Here is a 23,357-nt window from a genome sequence, read left to right as displayed (position 1 = left end):
TTTTGACGACAGTTTGATTTGTGTATTTTCCGTTTTTTTTACCAATTGCCCACTCGGTATCCCACAATGCCAAGAGCTCAAACTTTAATTTCCAGTATGATCATGATGTTTGTGATTAAACTGTCAAAATCTAAGATGGTTTTACAAGAAAAAAAATGCTATAAAAATGCTAATTTAAATGATTAAATTTAATATTTAATGGTCGTATACGGTAGGCTAGTTCTCCATTCTGAGCAGCACAAGTAGAATACATGTAACAGAGGAACACAGAATTATTTTTAAAGCTTTTTCGTCGGTTCAAGTGAATGTGTCCAAAACAATTTATTTAGTGAAATGAATTAAATGACCACTAGATTGCACTATATTCATGTTTAATGTAAAGTTGTTTACAGTGTCATTTTTGTACAGTTGCACCATGATTAATCGTAGAATTTACAGAAAGCTCATTTAAGGAGCTTTTCCCCATTGTGTTCTATAGATATAATTTTGATTTGTGCAAATCTTTGAGCAGTTTAATACAGTCACAAGCTGTAAAATACTGCTATTGGAATGGAAATTAAAAGCAAATCATTCAACTTTTTTTTTTTTTACAGCTACCTTTATTTTTATAAAAATACAAAACAAACAAAAAAAAAGTTTCCATAGGAAAGCAATACAGATGCAATCCCATCTCTTTCATATCCATTTCAAATGCATCAGTGGCATACATTTCAGGTCAATAATAATATTAAAATTAACTTACTAATCAAGTATAAAATGGAAATGGTCACTGAGGAGGAAATCTGTACGAGTCTGTGTGAAGGGTAAGATTTTCAAAGATTGAAAAGCAGCCATTTCAGTTAAGAATCTGGCCTCATCTTACAAGTATGGCAAAAAAAAAAAGAAAGAAATACACAGCCACAGGACTGTGAGCATTTTTGTGCGTCTTTCAGGTTTGAGCATTTGGAACTTATACAAACGGAGGAAAAACAGCTGCATTTAGAATAGAAATTTAGCTATTGTTATTCAACAGCACATATTTGGATGTGGTGGACAGGGTTTCATATCCATTTCAAATGCATCAGTGGCATACATTTCAGGTCAATAATAATATTAAAATTAACTTACTAATCAAGTATAAAATGGAAATGGTCACTGAGGAGGAAATCTGTACGAGTCTGTGTGAAGGGTAAGATTTTCAAAGATTGAAAAGCAGCCATTTCAGTTAAGAATCTGGCCTCATCTTACAAGTATGGCAAAAAAAAAAAGAAAGAAATACACAGCCACAGGACTGTGAGCATTTTTGTGCGTCTTTCAGGTTTGAGCATTTGGAACTTATACAAACGGAGGAAAAACAGCTGCATTTAGAATAGAAATTTGGGTGTAAATCGGTGGAGAACTATGATAAACCGCTGTCTGAATGGGGACTCGCTCTCGCTCTGGTAGTCAGTGTTGAAGAGCATCACAGCACTTGGGTAGGGCATGGCTTGGCTGGCACATCCAATGTGCTCTCGTGTCCACAGTGGGATGGCACGCTTCCAGTGCAGAGCTCCTCAGCAGGAAGTGGAATCCCGCGAGCACGGATCTGCTGCATACACTGCCTGCAATGAAAGAGTCAATGAGAGCTCAGTCAGTCAAAACCATTTTCCTTTAACCATTCTTTCAGTACAAGATTTGTTTGGATGGTGTTTTTAAATTAAATTTTATTTCTTACCATTTTTAATGTAATACAATATTTTAAGAATAAGCACAATTTACTGAAGTTACACACTGACAAATTCAATGTTATTCATTGTAATAGTTTTTATTTTTGTATTTTGTTTTCACTTTAATTTTTTTAAATCTTATGACGTTTATTAGTAATATTGTTGCGTTTTGTCATTTTATTCACTTTGTTGATCCTGCTTGTGTGGATTTGTTAATTACGGTTTAATTTTTGTTTCAGTTTTAGTTTAATACATTAAGTGACACTACATTTGTTATGATTTTAGTTAACTATAAAAACCCTGAATCAATTAAATAGTTACAATGAATTAAGGGATTCAAACCAATTCATTCGGAGTTTGACATCAGTAAGCCTTTCTGACAGATTAATTGAACAGAAATGGCTCATTTTGGTATGGTGTTCGGTCTGCTTTGACAATAGAACTCAAACATTAAAAGAGCTGTTAACGAAGCTGAAAGTAATGAAAATGGGCTCCCAAATCCTACTTACCAGGCTGTGCGGGACATGATGTAATGGATATCGGGTTTCTGGAAGCCATTGAAGGTGGAAGATGCGGCTACAGTGTAGGCACCCATGTTCTCAAACAGCAGCCAGTCGCCCACCTGCATGTCAGGCAGGCTGCACTGCTCCACAATCCGGTCCAGCCCATCACAGGTCGGGCCCCAAATACTGCATGGGTACATGCACTCGTCGGGCTTGGGTTTCTGCAAAAGATTATGGGTTACAGGTTGGTCTTAGGGAAGAAACACCATCTAACACAAACAGGAATCTGATGGACTCATTTCCGTACCTTGTGCAGAGTTGGCAGGACATGCGCATGGTCATACAGAATGCAGTTGAAGGAACCATAAACACCATCGTTCACGTAGTACATCAGGGTTCTGTCATTGGCCCCATCCTCTTCTTCTGGAAAAATAAAAAAAAATTAAAAGTTAGTTAAATCAAATCATTTTTATGTAATGCTTTACACACTACAGATGGCTTCAAAGCAGCACCTCAGGTGTAAACGGGACAATAACGGGGTTATTCATTGCTGTTAAATTGATAATATTACTGAATATTAGTGTCTAGTTACTGAATATAGTCCTTTGATTTAAAGTCTGAGAATGAACATTTTAAGAGCACTCTAGAAACAAACATGGTTTTGAATGTTTGCTTTTACCGTCTGAGGACGATTGCTCCTTCATGATGACCTTTTTGGCAATGATGTTGACAGCCAGCGTGTAAGCAGACGCTACATAATAGCGGCCAGGTTCAGCAATGATCCTCACACCGCAGTCAACAGGGAAATATTTATCAAGTGCAGGGTTAATCACAGCAGCGATCTGTCAAGCAAAAAAAAAAAACCCACAAGTTAAGTTTGGTATCACCTAAACATCTTTGGTCACTTGAAGTTAAGATGGTGATTAAAAATAAATACCTCTTCAAATTTCAGTTTGGTGTTATCAGAGCCTGGAAAGCCTCCGCCAATATCAAGCAGGGTCATGTTATATCCCAGCTCCGCCTGGTGGACAACGCATTTTTCAGGCTAAGTATATTCTATTGAATAAATTAATGTATTTTGAATTTTTATAGTATAAGGCCACTCACCCCCATGTCAAAAACAAAGCGTGCATCTGAGATTGCCTGGCTGTACGTCTCAGGATCAGTGCAACCGCTGCCCACATGGAAACTGACTCCAATCACATCCAGCCCGAGCTCCTTCGCCCTCTCCAGCAACAGCCGACTGCACTTTAACGTGGCGCCAAACTTCACACTTAACCTGCACACGGCTTTGGAGTCGTCAGTGGCGATACGGAGAACCAGTCTACAGCCAAAGAAAATGTGTTTCATTGACAGGAAAATCATCACAATGCACAAAATCATATTTTGTTTATATATCATTTACACTTTTAAGCAATGTTTTTTTTAAACTGTTGCATTTTCAAATAATAGTTATTCTAGCAAAACGCACAAAAACAAATTTAATTGCAGTAATTATTATACTTGTTTTATTGACTAATGCCAATTTAAATGGTCAGATATCACATATAATCTGCTTTATATCGGTCATCGGCCACCCTGTTCTCGACCATCAAAAACATCCATATGAGTAGACCACTATATGAAGTGAGACTTGGTTTTCTAGTGAAGTTACTCACTTGGCATTGTCATGGCATCGTGCCACCTTCATGAGCTCCACTTCACTGTCAAACGTCATCATCTGCACTCCATGAGCAGAGGCGTATTTGATCTGAGACACCTGCTTGCAGGGATTGGCGTAGATGATCCTGCTTGGCTCCACACCCACAGACTGCACCATCTGGATCTCAGTCTAGCAGAGGAGACGAGGAGTAGAGGTCGGGTTAATACAGGATTCACGCTGCTAAACATTCTTGCAGTTCGGTGCTGATGTCGTGTGCTCATTGAGACACATGGAGAAGCCACATTCGTGATTTAAGGAACTTGAATGAAAGATCTTCCACATACCTTGCTCGCACAGTCGAACCCGGCTCCCAGAGACGCCAGTGTCGTGACGACAGCCCTGCTGTCATTACACTTCACTGCATAGAACGGTGTGATACGGGGTAAAACGCGCAACCAACGGAGGTGCTTCTTCAGGACGTCACCCAGGTCGGCCACATAGAAGGCATCTTTGTCATCCTAAAAGAAGAAGAGATGGGATCAGAATGGTGGATGGCATATGCAGACCCATTTAGGGAAAATTATAATATTATAATAGCAAAATCCAAATGTATTAAAAAAAGAAAAAAAAAAAGAAAAAAGCATTTAGGTATGACAAAATGTTCACTTACTGATAGTGATGACTCGTTGATCTTCTGCTCCACGATATCACGGGCACAGAACCCCTCCTCCAGGAAGGTGAAGTCAAAGTCTGATCCAGTCAAAGTGGTCATGGTGTCAAAAGGTCAAGAAACTGTTAAAGAAAATGACAGGAGTGTTATAAAATGTCACCTCTGAGATAAACTCCACTCAGTGGCTGTTCAAGACCAGGAAAGACTATCTGTCTGTGTACACAAAGTAGCGCCTTATCTTTGCATCAATGACAGATTAGAGACTGTACAAAGGCAACACACTGACCGCGATCACGGGGAACTGCAGCTACTGTGCATTACACATGCTACAAATCAGTGTTAATTTAGTATTATTGAGATACTATTATAGTTATTACATTTATTTAGTTTGTTTAATTTTTATGTTTTCCACTGTCATTGTTTTAAGTTCTAATAATTTTGTTTTAATAATTTGTATTAGGTTTTAAATACAGCTATATATTATTACTTTATATTTCGGTTTTATTTCAAGTAACAAGTGCTTTTTTCGCCAACTATAGTAATAATAATAATAATAATAATAATAATAATAATATCCACTGAACACAACCAGTGTATGTTGTTCTGTGTCAGCTGCACCACACGGGTACATCGTTTTCGTACAAATCAAAGCACAAACAATGTAGAAAACGTATCTGCGTGGCACACCTGACACAACATACGCTGTTTGCGTTCAGTGGATACTCTCCAAAATAGTGATAGGGTGACGATAGGAGACGAATTGTTGAATAAAGTCTTTTTTTTTTTTTCTTTTGCGCACAAAAAGTGTTCTCGTAGCTTTGTAATACTACGGTTGAACCCCTGATGTAACGGATTATTTTATAGATCTCCTTGCTACGTTTCTGGACCTTGAACGTGGTAGTTACCTTGCTGTCTATGGGAGGGTCAGAGAGCTCTCAGATATCATCAAAAACATCTTAATTTGTGTTCCGAAGATTAACGGAGGTCTTACGGGTTTGAAACGACATGAGGGTGAGTAATTAATGACAATGTTCATTTTTGGGTGAACTATCCCTTTAATCGCTCACTGGTAAAACTTGAATTTAAAAGGTATAAAATTACACAGATCCTTAAAGAGGTTTGAGTTTTCCATGTCACTTTACTTGATGCTCTCAAAGTCAGAATGACTCACCAGATGAATGGAAGAGATGGAAGTATAATAGTATAATGTGGCTAACAGATGTCGGACAGCCAAGGAGGTTCACCAGTGAAGTTGAATCCTTTCAGATAAGCCTCAAGGCCAGGGCCAGTGTGTACTTCTCCCAAGCAAGAATTCTGCAAGGATTAAAATGACAAGAAAATATTACGTCGATCCCTTCACAGCCTAAAGTACAGGAAACAAATCAAGTCAGTTTTCGGTAACTCTCATTGTGTCAAAGTATCAAAGTTGCGACACACAATCTGTTGTTTATCGTAACAGTCCATTACGTGTAAAATTAGGAAATGGTTTCCCAATGAAGCTGGCACCCGCACACACATTTTTGGACACATATGATGCCGAGAAGCAACTTCGCGAGGACGGTAAAGTTAGTCCCGCCCCTGCGGAGAGCGCTACACAAGTTACCCAATAAGGAAAAGCTCTGCTTGGACAAACTATAACAGGCATCTCTGTCAGCCAATCGCGCCGGCTTCTGCTTTCGGCTCAGCCAATAGAAAGCGCTCATTCAGGCTAGTTAGTGAGGCTCCGCAGCGTGAGACTCCTGACGGACTTCATTCATTGATCTTAAAAATAACCGATAGCATTAACCAACGAACCTAGTAAATATTTCAGCAACTCCACGTTTGTCAACATAGCTGGCTCCAACAATAAAGATCTGTTACATCACTTAAGGTCGAAGTTAGATCCACGCAGGAAACTGTGACACACCGGCCACGTTGACTCGGAGGCCAACAGCGTCATAACATACGACGCAACTAAACGAGCCACACGCATTAATATTAACTAGTTCGAAAAACTATTTTAGCGGATTTCCCATCGGCTAGTGACTTCATTTTTGATTCACGTTTGACGGTCCTGAAAGCGTATCCCGACATAACGGATAAGACCTTAATTTCGCTTAGTAATATCGCATAACTTACCTTAAAACGCATTTACAAAGAGTGTTCCCATTAGATCAGAGTGCTGGAAATGAAGAAAGTCGGCGTTGACCCGCACACGAACGGCTGTGGCGATCTGACTTACTAGCTTACGAGCGGAGTGCAGCCAGAGCTGGAGCGCAGCAGTTATATAGTGCGGTGGTTACCATGGTGACGCGCCAGCTGAAACCGGCTTCCTCTGAGCGAGCGAACCGGTTTGTTCTTGTTAGCGGCTTCGCGCGTGAGCGTTTGTAGGAGTGAAGAAAGAACAGATTTCCCGCGAGCCAAAATTACATTCTCAACTGGTATAAGATTAATAATAATTATGATACTTAAACCTACCACAGGGGCGGAGCCAGCACCACTGACGAAAGCTTGGCCACCCCACACGCTCTATATCCCTTCATCATCAATAACCCGCACAAACTATCTAGTTCTGTTCTCAGCAAAGTCATGAAATTACCAAAAAGGCGATTAAAGCTGCAAACTGTGCATCGCAGCACACAAGAACGTCTCTCAAATGCATACTAAAATTATTTATTATATTTATATAATATTTATTTTGGGGGAATATCGAGGAAAAGCAGTACTTAACCACTGATTTCTAGTCGTGTCCTCTTTTGGAAGACCAAACAAAGCGAGCGAACCGAGAGATTTTGCCCTGATCTCGAGAAACTCTGTGATCCATGACGACTGCATTGCTGTGGCCGGGAATATGTTTCCCAGATGCAAATGAGCCCGGACACAGCGTCACACACGGCGAGCTAGAGTGAGCAGAGGTGGCGGATTCGACGAAGAAGGCTTGCAGCAACCACATGTGACGACCCCGGGCTGGACTCCGCTTAGAGAGGAAAAATTGAAATCGCATCATATGACCCCTTTAATTAAAGCTTTAGGATTGGGCCAATGCGGATGATGTCATGTGGAGGAGAGTTTCTGTGCCTTTGTAACTTTTCCTTCCTTGTAATTGGGCCATCTGGTTCCAGTTACCTCACTTTCAGGACAGCAGCTTTCAGTCAACATGCTGCAACACTTTGCTGAAGATGCCAAAATGGATGTTTCCTCACATTTTGCACAAACGTCCACTTTTATCTTTGCTCTGCACACTTTGTTGTCATCCTGCCAGATGTGATGAAATTAGGAGTGGACGCTACACCTAAATATACCAGCCCTAAAACTCCCCATAATCAAAGGAGTGGACTTATATCCTGTGCACCTGGGGCCAGAAACAAATACATTTTCCACTCTTCTATTTACTATAAACACAATAGGAAAATTTGATCCATTAAGGCATTTGACGGCATTACAAGTGCTGTAGACTTCACTGTATAGACTGCAGAAGCATATCAGTTGCCATCACTTCATGATTATTTGATCTTAACAGCCGACTATCAGACAGCTGCTATCTTTGAATGTGAATAGTTAATTCAGTTCTTTATAGTCTTTCAGTTGGCTACAGACCAATGAAATTATCTTTACTACCGCATGTCACCGCAATTACCTTAAACTGTAGTCAAATAAGTTCACCTACAGTCTGGGTCATAACATTCGTAATTATCTCAACATATGCAAATGTAAGTCTCTGTGAATCTACAGGTTTAATATTCATAGAGTTGTGCTCCTGTAAATGAAAATGTCACCATTTGTAAAATCTTAGAATATAGAAGTTAATAGAGCAATTAACACACACTTTTTATTTGATCTATTTGAAATGCATGCGGCCAACACTAGTCCACCTGAATAACTGTCAATCACTTCTAATCAGTTAATGAAAAATCACATATCACGTTTATGAATGTATACAGAATTGAACTTAAGTTAGAAATGTTTCATTAAAAAATCGTTTAAGAGACATTTAGAACTGGAAAAGCCATAAACCTCTGTATTTCCATCCATATTCTCACATACTCGCTGTGGCTTTTGCCCTGATCTCGAGAAACTCTGTGATCCATGACGACTGCATTGCTGTGGTCGGGAATACGTTTCCCAGATGCAAATGAGCCCGGAGCTTTTCTAATTCATCGTCTTGCAGAATCCAGACAGACCTTTCCAGAACTCTTGATTTTTCCTTCAGAGGTCAACTAGACCATGAGGTCATTGTTTATGACTCTCCTCAAACACCACAAGCCACATCACTTTTTCATGAACGCAATAATATTTAATGGGTAAGAAGGTTCCTATGTCAGTTTTCCCCTTCCTTTACTATTTTAAGGCTCCATACAACACATTTAATATGACAACATTTTCCACCTTTGTCAAGATGTTGAGATGTCAGTCGGATTTCCTAATCATGCATTGTCCTCAGAAGTGAGACATCACGGAAAGGAATTAAAGATTGGCCTACTTCATGATGTCTCTCTTTTCAATAAGGCTCTTTTCCTCTATTTAAAACAATGTCGGATGTGCAGTTGACAATTATTGTAATACACTGGTGTTTACAGCTGTGTGTTTGTTTGGATAGAGAGAAAAAATGGCACATGCACAATATCATCTATGTATTCATGTTTCCGAAATAAGATATACACGACACTAGGGGTGGGAATCTTTAGTTACCTCACGATCCGATCCGATCCGATTCTGAGAGTCACGATCCGATTCCAGAACGATTCTTGATCTACTTTTCTTGATCTACTTATTAATTAATTAGTTTACCGACTTGAGAATCTTAAAATCCGTCCAGAACGATTCTTGATCTACTTTTCTTGATCTACTTATTAATTAATTAGAATCGTAAAATCCGTACATTTACATATCCTTACATAAGTAATGAAGTACTTTTTAAAATAATTACAAATTGAAAAAAAAGTATTAAAACAGTTGTATGTTAATAATTTTAAACTAATATAACTTCAAAACATACAAGCAAGTAGCAAATAATAAAGAGGAGCATAGAAACATATTACAAACAACAAACAAAGAGTGCTTTCAGTATTTAAGATTATCTGAACGTTTTCCATTCAAGAACTGTGAGTGATTTTTCTTCATCTTTACTGTTTTTTTACTACTGTTTTTTACTATGACATCATAGACAGCGGGAGATCTATTAAGCTGCATTCATGCACGGATCTCTTTTGAAATATAAGAAGTAACTTAATGTGGCTTGTCCTGTCCGTTTAATCCCTTAAGACATAACTGGCTGTGTCTACATTAATTTTGCATCATAAAACCATTTTGAGAGTCACGCACAGCCGCATGCGCGAGCAGTCTTCACAAACAAAGCGCGTCAGCATTTGAAATTGAAAGCAGCCTTCTGTTAGTTAGGTTCATATTTTAAATATATAAGTCCACTGCATTCCAAACCACATAAATGATTTCAGAGATTGAGAGATTTCACTGAAAACTGCTCAATGTTTTAAAGCAGACAATAAAACGTGTTTAACCTCAGCTAACTGTGCAATTGTTGCTGCAACAGACGTATGTTTGGTTGTGAAATTCCAGTAGATCACTCAATAGATCACATTTAATATTTAAGAAATATGTTTACAAATATATTTATTGTGACTACTGAAATTTGCTGACGTCGCTCTCCGCACTTCCGCTTGCAGCGGTCTGTCACGCCACATCAAAGAGCGTCAAAACGGCATTTACGGATTTAATTTCCTGATAAAATATACAATTTTAAAGACTGTTTCTTATCGAAAAGAACAAAACAAACCTTACGATTACAGAATGTAATGTATAGTGAAGGATTTATTCATGGCTATGAATTGAAACTGATTAAGTTCCGCACGTGCAGTGGTTAAAATTACACCGTATTTGTTCGGTACGAATGTGTACCATTACACCCCTAGAAAACATTTAAAACACCAAAACTTCACTTACCTGAATAAGAATGTGTCTGGGCAAAGGCTGTTGTTGTAAATATGGAGCTTTTTCATCATCTTCTTCTATTTTAACGGCGATTGAAAGAGGAAGCAGAGCGGGAAATAACGGATATATTTTCAAAATTTCAGTAATCCACCAATAGGAATAAGGGAAGACACAAAGCAACCAAGAGCATTGTTGAATGGGCTGAGATGTGGACTGCCACTAACCTGCCAGCAGTTGATAGGTGTTTTTCCAAATAAAAGCCAAATGTTAACCACAAGTTAACATTCCATGGTGTGCCAAAGCAAAGCCACATATGGCACTCAGTTGTGTGCTATCATCTGGACCATATTTAAAAAAAAAACAAACAAAAAAAAAAAAACAGTCATCCAAAAGAAAATTCCCTCCAATTCTAAAGCCATGGCAAAACCGATATGGTTAAAGTTTGGCCCATATGTGCTCAGCCATGCCATACCTAGGCCAAATGTGACAGCTATCAGCCACATTTGGCCCAAACGTTCTTGCTATCTGGGTAACATCAAACAAAGCGCGCGTCTCTCACAGCGCATCCGGTGAATGAATGTAATTCGCTTCAACCTTTCCGAACTTTATGAAAGATTATTTTATGGAAGGTTCGAGTGGTGTATGTGAAGCAGAATACGGGTGTTTCTAAAGCGCATGTGGTTAAAAACTAAGCTCAGAATCGATTCTGAATCGTTGGAGAGAGAATCGCGATGCATCGATGGATCGATTTTTTCTCCCACCCCTACATGACATTGTGTGCTATCATCTGGGCCATATACCTCAAAAAAATTGTCATCCAAAAGAAAATTCCCTCCAATTCTAAATCCATGGCAAAACATATACGGTTAAAGTTTGGCACATATGTGCTCAGCCATGCCATACCTAGGCCAAATGTGACAGCTATCAGCCACATTTGGCCCAAACGTTCTTGCTATCTGGGTAACATCAAACAAAGCGCGCGTCTCTCACAGCGCATCCGGTGAATGAATGTAATTCGCTTCAACCTTTCCGAACTTTATGAAAGATTATTTTATGGAAGGTTCGAGTGGTGTATGTGAAGCAGAATACGGGTGTTTCTAAAGCGCATGTGGTTAAAAACTAAGCTCACAATCAATTCTGAATCGTTGGATAGAGAATCGCGATGCATCGATGGATCGATTTTTTCTCCCACCCCTACATGACACGCAAGCTATTCTACCTTGTTCTGTGTACAGTACACACAGTCTTGAACTTATGACCTCTAAAGCTTTATTTCTAGCAACACGGATAGTTTTGAGTCTAAGCAGTTTGAAGGATGTGCCTTATTTCATCAAACCCAAACACTTGACATAAACACTGAGAACGTGAGGGGCAAATAATTGGGTAAGTGACACAGTTGCACACGAGTTTTTGTTTCACTTATCAATATAATCAAGGATAGAAACATCTCAAGAGTCCTCAAACATAACATCAAAACAAAATCTTCAGACAATGTTTTAGTAAAATATCTATTATATATAGTAAGCAGTCATCTAGCAACCACTTAGCCACATGCTGAAAACCTGCATTTTGGGATATCACACAAAAACACGCTCAATTAAGGCAGTATTTTTTATTCAATAAAAAAGCATGCATAAACTAGAATGGAAACACATTTACCTAAGACATTCCAGGATGTGCAACCCAAACACTGTTTTAGTCATTTTGAAATGCCTGAGCCAAAAATTATTTGGTATAATCACTTCCCAGAACTGTCTCACACGACTGTGTTCCCAAACATCATGTACCCGAATGCAAGATAACATGATAACTTCTACGTGCTCGGAGGCACAGGTCATTTAAAAAGAAGAAAAAAGAGTCACAATCTTTACTGATTGCAACTTTTTATAATATTTTATTAATATTTCATTATTGATACTTTGTGCCAGTTTCCAAAGAACTGAATATTATGTTCTCTAGAACAAATGAGACGGAAAACGCAAATGTTTTATCCGATATTCCAAATTTTTGCACATATTTCATTCACAACTTTCAATGAAAACTTAGCTAGTGACAAGCTCTTGCACCCCTAAAAATACAAATTTTCACACTTTTCCTGAAAGTGCATAATGTGTGTGGAGTGACAGTGATTAGAAGAAGGAGGTTTCTATGTCACAGCCATCAGTAACGGTCACCTATAAGCTGCTGTATTTACCAGGACTCAGCAGGTCACTGTTATTCAGAGACAGCATCTGTGATGGATACAGACCTAAGAGCATTTAGACACATTATGTGTGTCGCCACGAATGACGCATTCATACACACACACACGGGCGCACGCAAACAGAAATCTTACCTGTTTCATTAATGTATGGTTGACAAATATGCATCATATTAGGTTGATTAGTTTATGTTAAAACTGTGCAATTGAAAAGGATGGAAATTTCATTTGTGGTTCAAATACATACATCTTAAATTTAGGTCTATTTTTGATACAGTTCTTTTAATTTTTACATTTTGTAACTTGCCTTGTAAAAAATCCATAAGTACGTGAAAATGTGTCCCAAAATACAATGTAAAAGGGATAGTTCACCCAAAAATGAACATTTCTTTCTTCTGCTGCATACAAAAGAGGATATTTTGAAGAATGTGGGAAACTAAATTGCTGGTAGCCACTGACCTCCATAGTATGGAAAAAAATAAATACTATGGAAGTCAATGGCTACATTCTTCAAAATATCTTCCTTTGTATTCAGCAGAAGAAAGAAATGTATTCAGGTTTGGAACAACACGAGGGTGAGTAAATGAGGGTGAACTATCCCTTTATTATGAATGATTTTTCAGTTTTTACAGGTGTTTTACCATACTTTGAATTATGGTTCACGGTTAAAGGAAATGTCCGCAAGCCTAACAGAAAATATACTGGTAATTTTCTGCCATTTTTTCTTACAGTATAGTTATTCCCACATCCTAATGTATTTTTGACACAAGGGGCAATATAGGTGGAATGTCAGCACAGGTCACAGTGTAATCCTCACGCAGGATGTGTAAACCTGGGTAAAGAGATTCTCTCCTCTTTGAGCCAGCAGAGTCTGGATTAAACTTGTTCTTGATCCTGTTACGACTCACACATAAACAATGTGTAAAGTGCTTTTAGAGCATGCTCACTCTTTATGCATGTGATGCCTGTTACCTAAAACGTTTACATGATTCATCTGGCAGGCACTTTTTTCCTAAGTGACTTATAGTATGTTCAAACTTTACACTTTATTAAGTGCATTCTCTAGAAACTGAAACATGAACATTGCTTTAGCTAAGCTGCAAAAACTCACACATGACGGCGTTTCCAGGTAGGCAGCATCAGATCATGACGCACTTACAGGTAGGTAATAGTCTCAAATAGTGATGCTATCAAATGGAAATGGTATAAGACAGCATTGAAGGGTCAAATCAGTTTTTTTATTTTTTTATTTATCAAGATGAAAACATGCTTTAGTGCTTGTGCTGTGCCAGAATGATTAATTTACCTAATGTGGTGTTCCCTGTCAAAAATGAATGCTTATATTACCACCAAATGTTGGATTCAATCTTTTTATAAACTTAGCACAGGTTTTGTATTTATTTTTGGAACTGGTTATTCGTTGGCCTCACTGATCTGAGCTTATGCATTATTTGTGGATAATTTTGGGTGGAGGTGTATAAGCTCAGATCAATGAGGCTTACAACCAACCAGTTCCAAAAGGAAATACAAAACCTGTGCTAATTGAAAGAAAACAAGTTAATTCAAAGATTGAATCCAATATTAGTAAAACATTTATAAGCATTTGTTTTGTAGGCCAGTCATATTTGAATCTGAACACTGCAATAAAATATCCCCAAAAGTACAAAACTTATCGTTAGTCTAATGTGATAACATTAGTGTTTTTGGGGAAAAAGAAAATCAAGATGACCGGAACACAACATGAGGGTTAAATGACCCATTAGAATATGGAGCAGATTTTTAATTCCGTAGGTGCTACTCTTATACTAAAAAGAATTAATCTGAAGTATGCATTGTGAAATTTCTTACTATGAAAATTCTTTCTACATTACAACAACAATGATTATACAACAACAGGTCACAAATTCAGTTGAGCCCATACAATTAGGAAACTTACAGGAAACTTGATATCAAAGGGTCATTGTGCGTTCAGTTTCATCTTTCCAGCACATGGGAGAGTCTAATTACTCTATAGACGTTACAACAAACACACAATTCTATTTTCAAACGTGTTCTGTATTTCTCATGAAACATCGAACATTCTTAAGTGGAAACTTTTTTGGCAGCAATATCACAAGGTTATGTAATAGGTGTACATGGATGCGTGCAATCATGTAGTAAGCCGTTTAATATTGCCTTACAGACAGATATGAGTCATTATTCACTCAATTCTGAAATTATAGGTCAAGTGACATAAATCCACTGATTCCTACCCTCTCTCAAACCTTCTGGCCCACATCCGCTACCGGTCAAACGTTTCAGTTGGTAACATGTTTTCGAAAGAAGTCTTAGAAAGGCTGGATTTATTAGATCAATGAAATATTAACATTTTTAAATATTTGTTTTCTATTGTAAAATGTCATTTATATCTGTGATGCGCAGCTGTATTTTCAGCATCATAACTCCAGTCTTCAGTGTCACATGATCTTCAGAAATCATTCTGATATTCTGATTTGCTGCTCAAGAAACATGATACATTTTTTAAAGATTCTTTGATGAATAGAAAGTTCAAAGGAACAGCATTTATTTGAAATCTTTTGTAACAATGTAATTTTATACACATTTAGTTTTTAAAGATTGAAGAAAGGAGTCATGGTTTACATCGGAGTGAATCTTTCTTTCTGTATTTGGTGCTTCCGCTGGCTGTGGGAATGTGAGTAGTCTTTCTGTAGAATATTTCAAGGTCATGTCAGGATGTGTGAAGGAGGACGTTGTCATTTGGCTTGAAGTTGCCATCAAATGAGCTTTATCGAGCAGCGAAAATACTTTTAATTGCATTTGTAGTGCTCTTGTATTAAAATGAATGGCAGAGACTAGGGTGTTTAAACATCAAAACCCAGCCTTTTTGATGATGCATTTGGTGAATTCTGAAGTTTTGCATGTGTACCACTTACTTGTGACAAAACAGTGATTAAAAACTCTATTACGTTTGAAATGATTTAAAGCTTTTCTGGAGCTCTGGAGGTTGGCGTTTAAGTAATCTATTAAATAATGTCTACTGTTTATCTTTTCATGTAAGAAGTAGAAGCAAATAATTGAACAAATAAACCACTATTTTGGCTATTCTAAGATAAATCCACTTTTGATGACCAACCTGCTCTGTTTAATGAGTTAAAAGCGTAATGACTTTAACAATCAGTGTTATTAAAGGGTTAGCTCACCCAAAAATTAGCCCATAAATTACTCACCCTCAAGTCATCCTAGGTGTATATGACTTTCTTCTTTCAGACGAATCCAGTCGGAGTTATATTAAAAATTGTCTTTGATCTTTCAAGCTGTTTAATGCCACTCAGCGGGTGTTGCATTGCTTCATTCCAAAAGCAGTGAAATAAAAAGCGCCCATCCATAAAAAAAAGTGTCTCACACGACTCCGGGGGGTGAACAAAAGCCTTCTGTAGCGAATCGATGCGTTTTTGTAAGAAAAATATCCATATTCAAAACGTAATAATCATTTAAATCTAGCTTGCACCAACAGTTGTACACAGAAGCAGCTCCGAGAGGATGGCGTATGAGGTCAGTGTTGCGCATGCGCCGGTGAGTCTCATGAAAACCAACGTTTGTTAACAGGAGCAAAGGAAGCAAAGTTTCCTTACTTTAGCAAAGGAAAACCAGTCTCCTCTTGGCTTATATCGAAATCCTCCGACATTCTTCTATACAAATCATCGTTTTGTACTTCTAATTAGTGACCATTGTTTTGTTCTCTCCGCTGCGCTTTATTTATTTCAGACTTTTGCAACAAAGAGATGGCGCTGATCTCAATACATTTCATTTATGTGCTGTTGAGATTGCGATGGCTGTCAGGTGCCTTCGTACTAGACAGACAGGCAGAACGAGAGCCAAGACCCGATGTAGTGAGATCTCTCGGTTTCTCGAGTCAGCGCATTTCTCTTTTCAGTACCTCCCGCAGAAAACCAGGCAGACAAAAGAGAGAGATCAGAAGGAAAGCGCAAATGAGAGCAGGATCAAAAGAGGATAAACGAGGCCAGACGGAGTGCAAAGAAGAGAAAGCAAAGAGAAGCTCGCCACGATTGAGACCACTTTTTTACACACATGAAAGGAAACTTCAGAGAATGACAGCGCTGCCAGAGATAGGCTCATGCCCTTTTGAAAAAGAAGTGTGCTTAACAGTATTGAATGTGCACTTGTAGTGAACTTCAAATATATAGTATATTTTTAAAAACTGTACTTGCAGATAATGTAACAGTAATGAAAAAAGGCCACTTAAGTGACTGTTTCTAAACACGCTTGTGCACTTTGAGATAATGTCAAAAAGTCCGTTTAAAGTACATTTTAAATCACTTTATAAAGTATTGACTAACTCAATATTACAAGTAAACAAGTAAATGTACTAAATTAAAATGTCATTACAAATGTGATTACAAATATATTTACATACATGACATACAAGTTTCAATAGATATGACATTATAGTATATTTTAGTTTACCATTAATGCTTGTCAGTACATTCAACAGTTCACTTGAACCAGATTTGAAAAAGAATAGAAGTAGATATGAAATTACATATAAAGTTGTACTAAAGTCCTAAGTAAAAAAAAAGTTCTTAAGTTCAATAGCTGAATTTAATATAAATTACAATACATTTTCATTTTTCTAAACACTACCAGATTAGGATTCCTCATCTTGTAACAAAAAGAATGGACAATGTGAACCCTTCACAGAGTTAAAAGGAAAATATGATACAAATGTTTTCATGTGTTTGTGACGTGGCATAAACCCAAGTAAAAAACAAAACAAAAAAAAACAATGTATAAATTCAAATTTTCTTTCACTTGTTCACTTGAACCAGATTTGAAAAAGAATAGAAGTAGATATGAAATTACATATAAAGTTGTACTAAAGTCCTAAGTAAAAAAAAAGTTCTTAAGTTCAATAGCTGAATTTAATATAAATTACAATACATTTTCATTTTTCTAAACACTACCAGATTAGGATTCCTCATCTTGTAACAAAAAGAATGGACAATGTGAACCCTTCACAGAGTTAAAAGGAAAATATGATACAAATGTTTTCATGTTTTTGTGACGTGGCATAAACCCAAGTAAAAAACAAAACAAAAAAAACAACGTATAAATTCAAATTTTCTTTCACTTGTTTAGTGGAACAGAGCTGGACACCCTTACATGCTCTGTAAAAAAAAAAAAACGATTGTTAGGAAGCCAATTACAATTTGAAATTTTATAAACATTTCAGAAGGATGTCAAGTACCTGTTGAGGGTGTGCTTACAGTCTGTTGGTGGACGATTGAGCTCCAGAAAGTCAATAATGAGGTGACTTTGAATGGATTTTTTCCCCGTTACAATTAAAAAAAACCAAAAAGGTGGGAATAAAGAGCCCAAAAATGGTTAGCTATTGTTTTTTTTTTTCTTTTTCGTTACATAACAGAAAATATGATGCTCAATTTAAAAATACATCACAATAAACGTTGATGATGTCATTATTTATAGCAGTGGTCCGGGAGGCACCCCAACACTGCATGTTTTGCATGTCTCCACACTACCAGATTAGGATTCCTCATCTTGTAACAAAAAGAATGGACAATGTGAACCCTTCACAGAGTTAAAAGGAAAATATGATACAAATGTTTTCATGTTTTTGTGACGTGGCATAAACCCAAGTAAAAAACAAAACAAAAAAAACAACGTATAAATTCAAATTTTCTTTCACTTGTTTAGTGGAACAGAGCTGGACACACTTACATGCTCTGTAAAAAAAAAAAAAAACGATTGTTAGGAAGCCAATTACAATTTGAAATTTTATAAACATTTCAGAAGGATGTCAAGTACCTGTTGAGGGTGTGCTTACAGTCTGTTGGTGGACGGTTGAGCTCCAGAAAGTCAATAATGAGGTGACTTTGAATGGATTTTTTCCCCGTTACAATTAAAAAAAAACAAAAAGGTGGGAATAAAGAGCCCAAAAATGGTTAGCTATTGTTTTTTTTTTTCTTTTTCGTTACATAACAGAAAATATGATGCTCAATTTAAAAATACATCACAATAAACGTTGATGATGTCATTATTTATAGCAGTGGTCCGGGAGGCACCCCAACACTGCATGTTTTGCATGTCTCCTTAATCAAACACACCTGATTCAGGTCATCAGTTCATTAGTAGAGACTCCAAGACCTGAAATGGAGAGAAAGGAGACAAAATGTGCAGTGTTGGGGTGCCTCCAGGACCAGTGTTGGGAACAACTGATTTATAGTAGTAAAATAAATTTAACACAAGTAAGCAAGCTAAATTAAGAAAATATATTCATTATGGATATGGCCTTTATAATAAACAATCTTTATACTTTTTATGAATGTGGGAAAAATAAATGTGTGACAAATATTAAAACAATCAAACTATGAATATGATAAAAAACGAATACATTTGTCTGTAACTGCCTTTTTTTTTTTCAGTTGGTATAAAGTTTATTTTTTTCAGTGCATGCATTGATTGGATCGTTAAAAATGGGCATTATATACCAGAATGAAACTGGCTAGGCTTTTGAAGGTTATGTCAGAGCTAATCATTACAATTTCATGGAAGATTACGAAGATAAATATTTTCTTTGGAATTAAGTGTACTAAAAAAAAAGCCTCACAATAAGACCAGTAGCATGTATTAAGAAAGTAGATAGGGTGAGCTTTGATTTCATGTTGCTAGTGTTCTCTAGCGTCGCTTGATCTATCTGCACACAAACTACAACAAATATGAGATGAAAAGTGTGATGAAGTGGAGAGAAATTCCCAGCTTCCCTCTGGACTCTCCAGCACTGAGCCTGTAAATCCCAGCGCGGCCCTGAGACGGTCCCAGGCTCAGACAGTGACGTGTAGAGGGGCGGCTTTTTGACCCGGATTGATGAGGGGGATTACTCTGAATAAGCACACCCTCTTTTGTCTGGCTCTGTGAAACCAACCAAAGCTCTTCTCTTCTTTCATATCATCCACTGGACACCAAAGATAACTTACACTGAAGTAAAAGTAAAATATTAATTTTGGTAATATTTTTTGCTAAATATTGAGCTCACATATAGTTTCCCCAGAATTAGTCTGAACACTTACCCCGGACGGCTTCATTTTTTTTCACATTTTGTTATTTTGCAGACTGTTCACACCAAGACAAATATTTGGCACAAAATTTCAGTGCAATAAACATTTTAATTTGATCTTAAGACCGAGAAACATTTGCATGCCTTTTTTTTTGCCATTGCACTGTGAAGAAAGCTGGCCAACCTATAGAGTGCTGCAGGGATTACATATTTTTATAAGACAAAACCCAGAAATGTCAGATTCCATTGTCTTGAAATTTTTGAACGGGGTTTTGTGATTAAATGCCTAAAATAAGGTGAACACAAGCTCAAGATATTTTAACGTTTTAGCCTATTACATAATACATCAGTAATACCCTCTTGTGATTTAAAATATTTTTTTACCTGTCTTGAAAAAGGCTGTTGCTATAAAGTGTTTTAAGGAGACTACAGAGGTTGTCGGGACATTGAACGTCACAAAGTCGAACAAATGAACTCATCAGGTGTTTAGTTGCTTTTACAGCCTCATTGTGTTTAAAATCGCACTCTTGAAACTATTCTAACTCAGCCTTTAAGGGAAAATGTTTTAAAGGTGACATATCATGAAAATCTGACTTTTCCAGGTTGTAAGTGCTATAATCAGGTCCCCGGTGCATCTACCAACCAAGGAAAGTGTAAAAGATTAACCCAGTAACTTTGTTTTGGTAAGCCTTTTTCTGCAAACGTCTGAGAAAACGAACACGTCTGATTTCGCTCCCTTGGTGACGTGGCAAAGGGATCTCATTATAATATTACTGCCCCTTAATCTGTAAATTTCCACCCACGGCGCCGTCATTGTGATTTCACAAGCGACAGCGGTGTAGCAGCTCTAATGCCATGGTGAAAGTTTGAGCAAAACATGCTAACTGTTCTGTGTTTGGCTGCAGAGACGAGCACAGAACACTGTTTAGAGTCCCAGCCTCAGAGACAACAGAGCAGTGGATTTATTGATGTATTTACTGTATATTGCTGCTGCCACACAGATCTAAAATAAACATGCGATTTATTTCCCAGCAGTTTACCTTCACAGACATAACCGACTGTTCACTCATGTGTGTTTTTAACGTAAACTTGTGTGTGAATGAGAACTTAGTTTAGTACTCACATGCTGTGACAGCCGCTTTCTGTCCGTGTGCTTCGGATGTGTGCGCTCTGAAAACCGTATATCAGAAGTTTAAACTAATATGGTTTAAAACGCATGATTTCAGCGCGATAAACATGATAATCAGGACCAAAACAGATGTTTTTAGCAGGTACGAGCTGTAATGGCGCAGCTCTATCCTGGAAAAGGGGGCGGGGAGCAGCAGCTCATTTGCATTTAAAGAGACAGGCCCTAAAAACAGCGTGTTTCTGCTTCCACTCAAAATAGGCATTTTCAAAATGATATAATAAATGATCTGTGGAGTATTTTGACCTGAAACTTCACAGACACATTCTGGGGACACCAGAGACTTATATTACATATTGTAAAAAGGGGTATATGTCTCCTTTAAAGGAAGAACTGACAGAAGATTAATTATAGTCTACATGTAGCTTTTTATTTCTTGCCGATTGTATTTAGGCTTCAAAGTCCATAAACTTGTGTTCAGTTGTGAAGATTATCAGGATGAAGAAAACATGCAAGAATCATAAACTTCTGTTGGACACAGAGCTTATTTTCTACAATAATCCAAAAGCCAATGGAAAAAATAAATCATATATTGTTTTTTTTTTTTAAGGGAACCAGGGTGAAGCTAACGTCACTTTTCACTCCATATGGCATAATGACAAAGCAAAAAAAAAAACAGATCTGGAAGAAACGTAGCACTGCATCACTTGCTCAGCAATGGATGCTCTGCAAGTGAATGGGTGCCGTCAGAATGAGAGTCCAAACAGCTGATAAAAACATCACAATAATCCACAACTTTCAACTTCATTCATCTATGCATATTTCTCTCCTGATTCAGACAAGATGACTTTTTCACTGGAGGAAGAGTTATTATGGATTATGGACTATTTTAGATGGAAGCAATGGTTTAAACGTAATGTCTTAATGAGGGATTTATTTTCTACCAACACGCAGCTTTTCGCTTCTCAAGACGTTAATTGATGGACTGGTGTGGATAACTTGTTGATTATTGTGATGTTTTTATCAGCTGTTTTTCCATTGGCGTTTGGATTATACTACAAAATAAGCTCTGTGTCCTCCAGAAGTTTAGGATTCTTGCATGTTTTCTTCAGCCTGATAATCTTCACAACTGAACACAAGTTTATGGATTTTGAAGCCTGACGTGATGCTACATTTCTCCAAATCTAATGAAGAAACAAACTCATCTACCTCGTGGTAATCATGTTCGAATACAGCCGGTCTTCATTACTCCTATTTCAAACCTTTTTTGTGAAATGTTTTGCTTGGAAAAGTGTTCTTGTGCTTTTCTTTACAATAAATGCCACTTGGTTTGATATTTTGAATATCAATTACATTTCAAATGTCCAACTGTGTATTTGTTTTGCATGAGGGAAGAGTTTTTATAGGACAGGACACTCTGAGTGCATCAGCGTCATTCTGTCATTGCATTAGCTCTTTATAAAGTCTTGCAGGTCATAAAACTCTATTGATTACCCTAGGAGCATGTTTTGGAAGCACAACACCTGAAATGATCGCTTAATAGCCCTTTATGTTCTTCGATCACTGGACACGAGCCTTGTATCAGTCGCAATTACTGTAAAAGCATCTTTTCATGGAAGAGCTCCAGCTGTAAAGTGCTCTGTCTTTGCCAATAAATGAGAAATACATTATAACATTTAAGCCCATATTTGTGCTCAGCCCTTGGTGAGGTCAACGAAACGACTACTGAGCAGCAACTATGCATCTAACTGCACATTAGTGCAGTGGACAAACTTTAGTGCACGTCACAGCTAGATCTTCTAATTTGATTATTTAGATAATGTTTTATTTGTTCTTAATATTTTTAAGTTGTATCCATTTTATAAAAGGCACTCAAGGCTGTGTTTACTGGCAAATTACGGCCTTTCGTTGTGACTATATTCAGAATGTATATAGTATGATTTCATGTACCATCTTCTAATGTTTTTCAGGAACTGACGAGGGAAAGACGATGTAAAACAATGCTATTATAGTATCGTTGAACTACTATTATACTATCCATTAATATTTTAAATGAGTTTTTTTTCTTTTTTTTTTAAGTTTTAGCAATTGTATTGTGTATTTTTGTTTTTATTAAATAAATTTTTACATTTTGGTTTTAGTTATTTTAGTACGTTAAACTAAATGAAAATTTAAAACAAAAATTCTGAAATAAAATAAGTGTAGTATACACTCTAAAAAAATGCCAAAACAGCCCAATTGCTGGGTTTGTCCCTATTTTACCCAGCACTGGGTTGTATTTAACCCAGCATTTTTTATAGTGTGTATGCATGTATTATATTCAGTTCACATTTTTTCTATCTTATGTAACAAGTTATTTTCAAGTAAATAATGCAATTGTCATGCCTGTCCCTCCAGGTCTGCCATAGAAGTGTTATTTTAGCATCAGTGAAATAGTATTATAGTTTATTTTATTAATATCTTTATTTTTTTTTATTTTAATTAAAGTTTTAGAATTTTTTTTGTGTTTTTGT

At 37.1% G+C, this 23,357-nt stretch overlaps 1 protein-coding gene across 2 annotated transcripts; it reads right to left on the bottom strand.

Moving 5' to 3' along the window:
* Nucleotides 1-1,045: 1,045 nt before the first annotated feature.
* On the bottom strand, nucleotides 1,046-6,762 carry LOC107687839 (ornithine decarboxylase-like). Of its 2 annotated transcripts, none has more exons than XM_016485313.1 (11): nucleotides 6,619-6,762; nucleotides 5,672-5,814; nucleotides 4,501-4,622; nucleotides 4,175-4,348; nucleotides 3,847-4,019; nucleotides 3,296-3,512; nucleotides 3,126-3,209; nucleotides 2,868-3,030; nucleotides 2,496-2,611; nucleotides 2,195-2,409; nucleotides 1,046-1,580 (listed from the first exon to the last, which is right to left on the bottom strand). In XM_016485313.1, the coding sequence occupies exons 3-11, from the start codon at nucleotides 4,600-4,602 to the stop codon at nucleotides 1,442-1,444; spliced, it is 1,383 nt and encodes a 460-aa protein (XP_016340799.1). In that variant the 5' UTR covers nucleotides 4,603-4,622; nucleotides 5,672-5,814; nucleotides 6,619-6,762; the 3' UTR covers nucleotides 1,046-1,441. The 2 variants fall into 2 exon arrangements, with proteins under 2 accessions (XP_016340799.1, XP_016340800.1); XM_016485314.1 differs by having other exon boundaries at nucleotides 2,496-2,608.
* Nucleotides 6,763-23,357: the final 16,595 nt, after the last annotated feature.

This window comes from Sinocyclocheilus anshuiensis, unplaced genomic scaffold, assembly GCF_001515605.1.
Source record: "Sinocyclocheilus anshuiensis isolate Anshui unplaced genomic scaffold, SAMN03320099.WGS_v1.1 scaffold197, whole genome shotgun sequence".
Taxonomy (NCBI): Eukaryota; Metazoa; Chordata; class Actinopteri; order Cypriniformes; family Cyprinidae; genus Sinocyclocheilus; species Sinocyclocheilus anshuiensis.
The sequence above is the reverse complement of the archived record's forward strand: the minus strand, read 5'-3'. Positions and strand labels throughout refer to the sequence as shown.

What these genes read in the sequence shown, in the direction of transcription:
- LOC107687839 (XM_016485313.1), bottom strand. Translation starts at nt 4,602, where the DNA reads ATGACCACTTTGACTGGATCAGACTTTGACTTCACCTTCCTGGAGGAG. An exon ending in TCAACGAGTCATCACTATCA is followed by an intron (nt 4,349 to 4,500) that starts GTAAGTGAACAT and finishes TTCTTCTTTTAG; the next exon opens with GATGACAAAGATGCCTTCTA. An exon ending in TCCTGCCAACTCTGCACAAG is followed by an intron (nt 2,410 to 2,495) that starts GTACGGAAATGA and finishes AATCTTTTGCAG; the next exon opens with AAACCCAAGCCCGACGAGTG.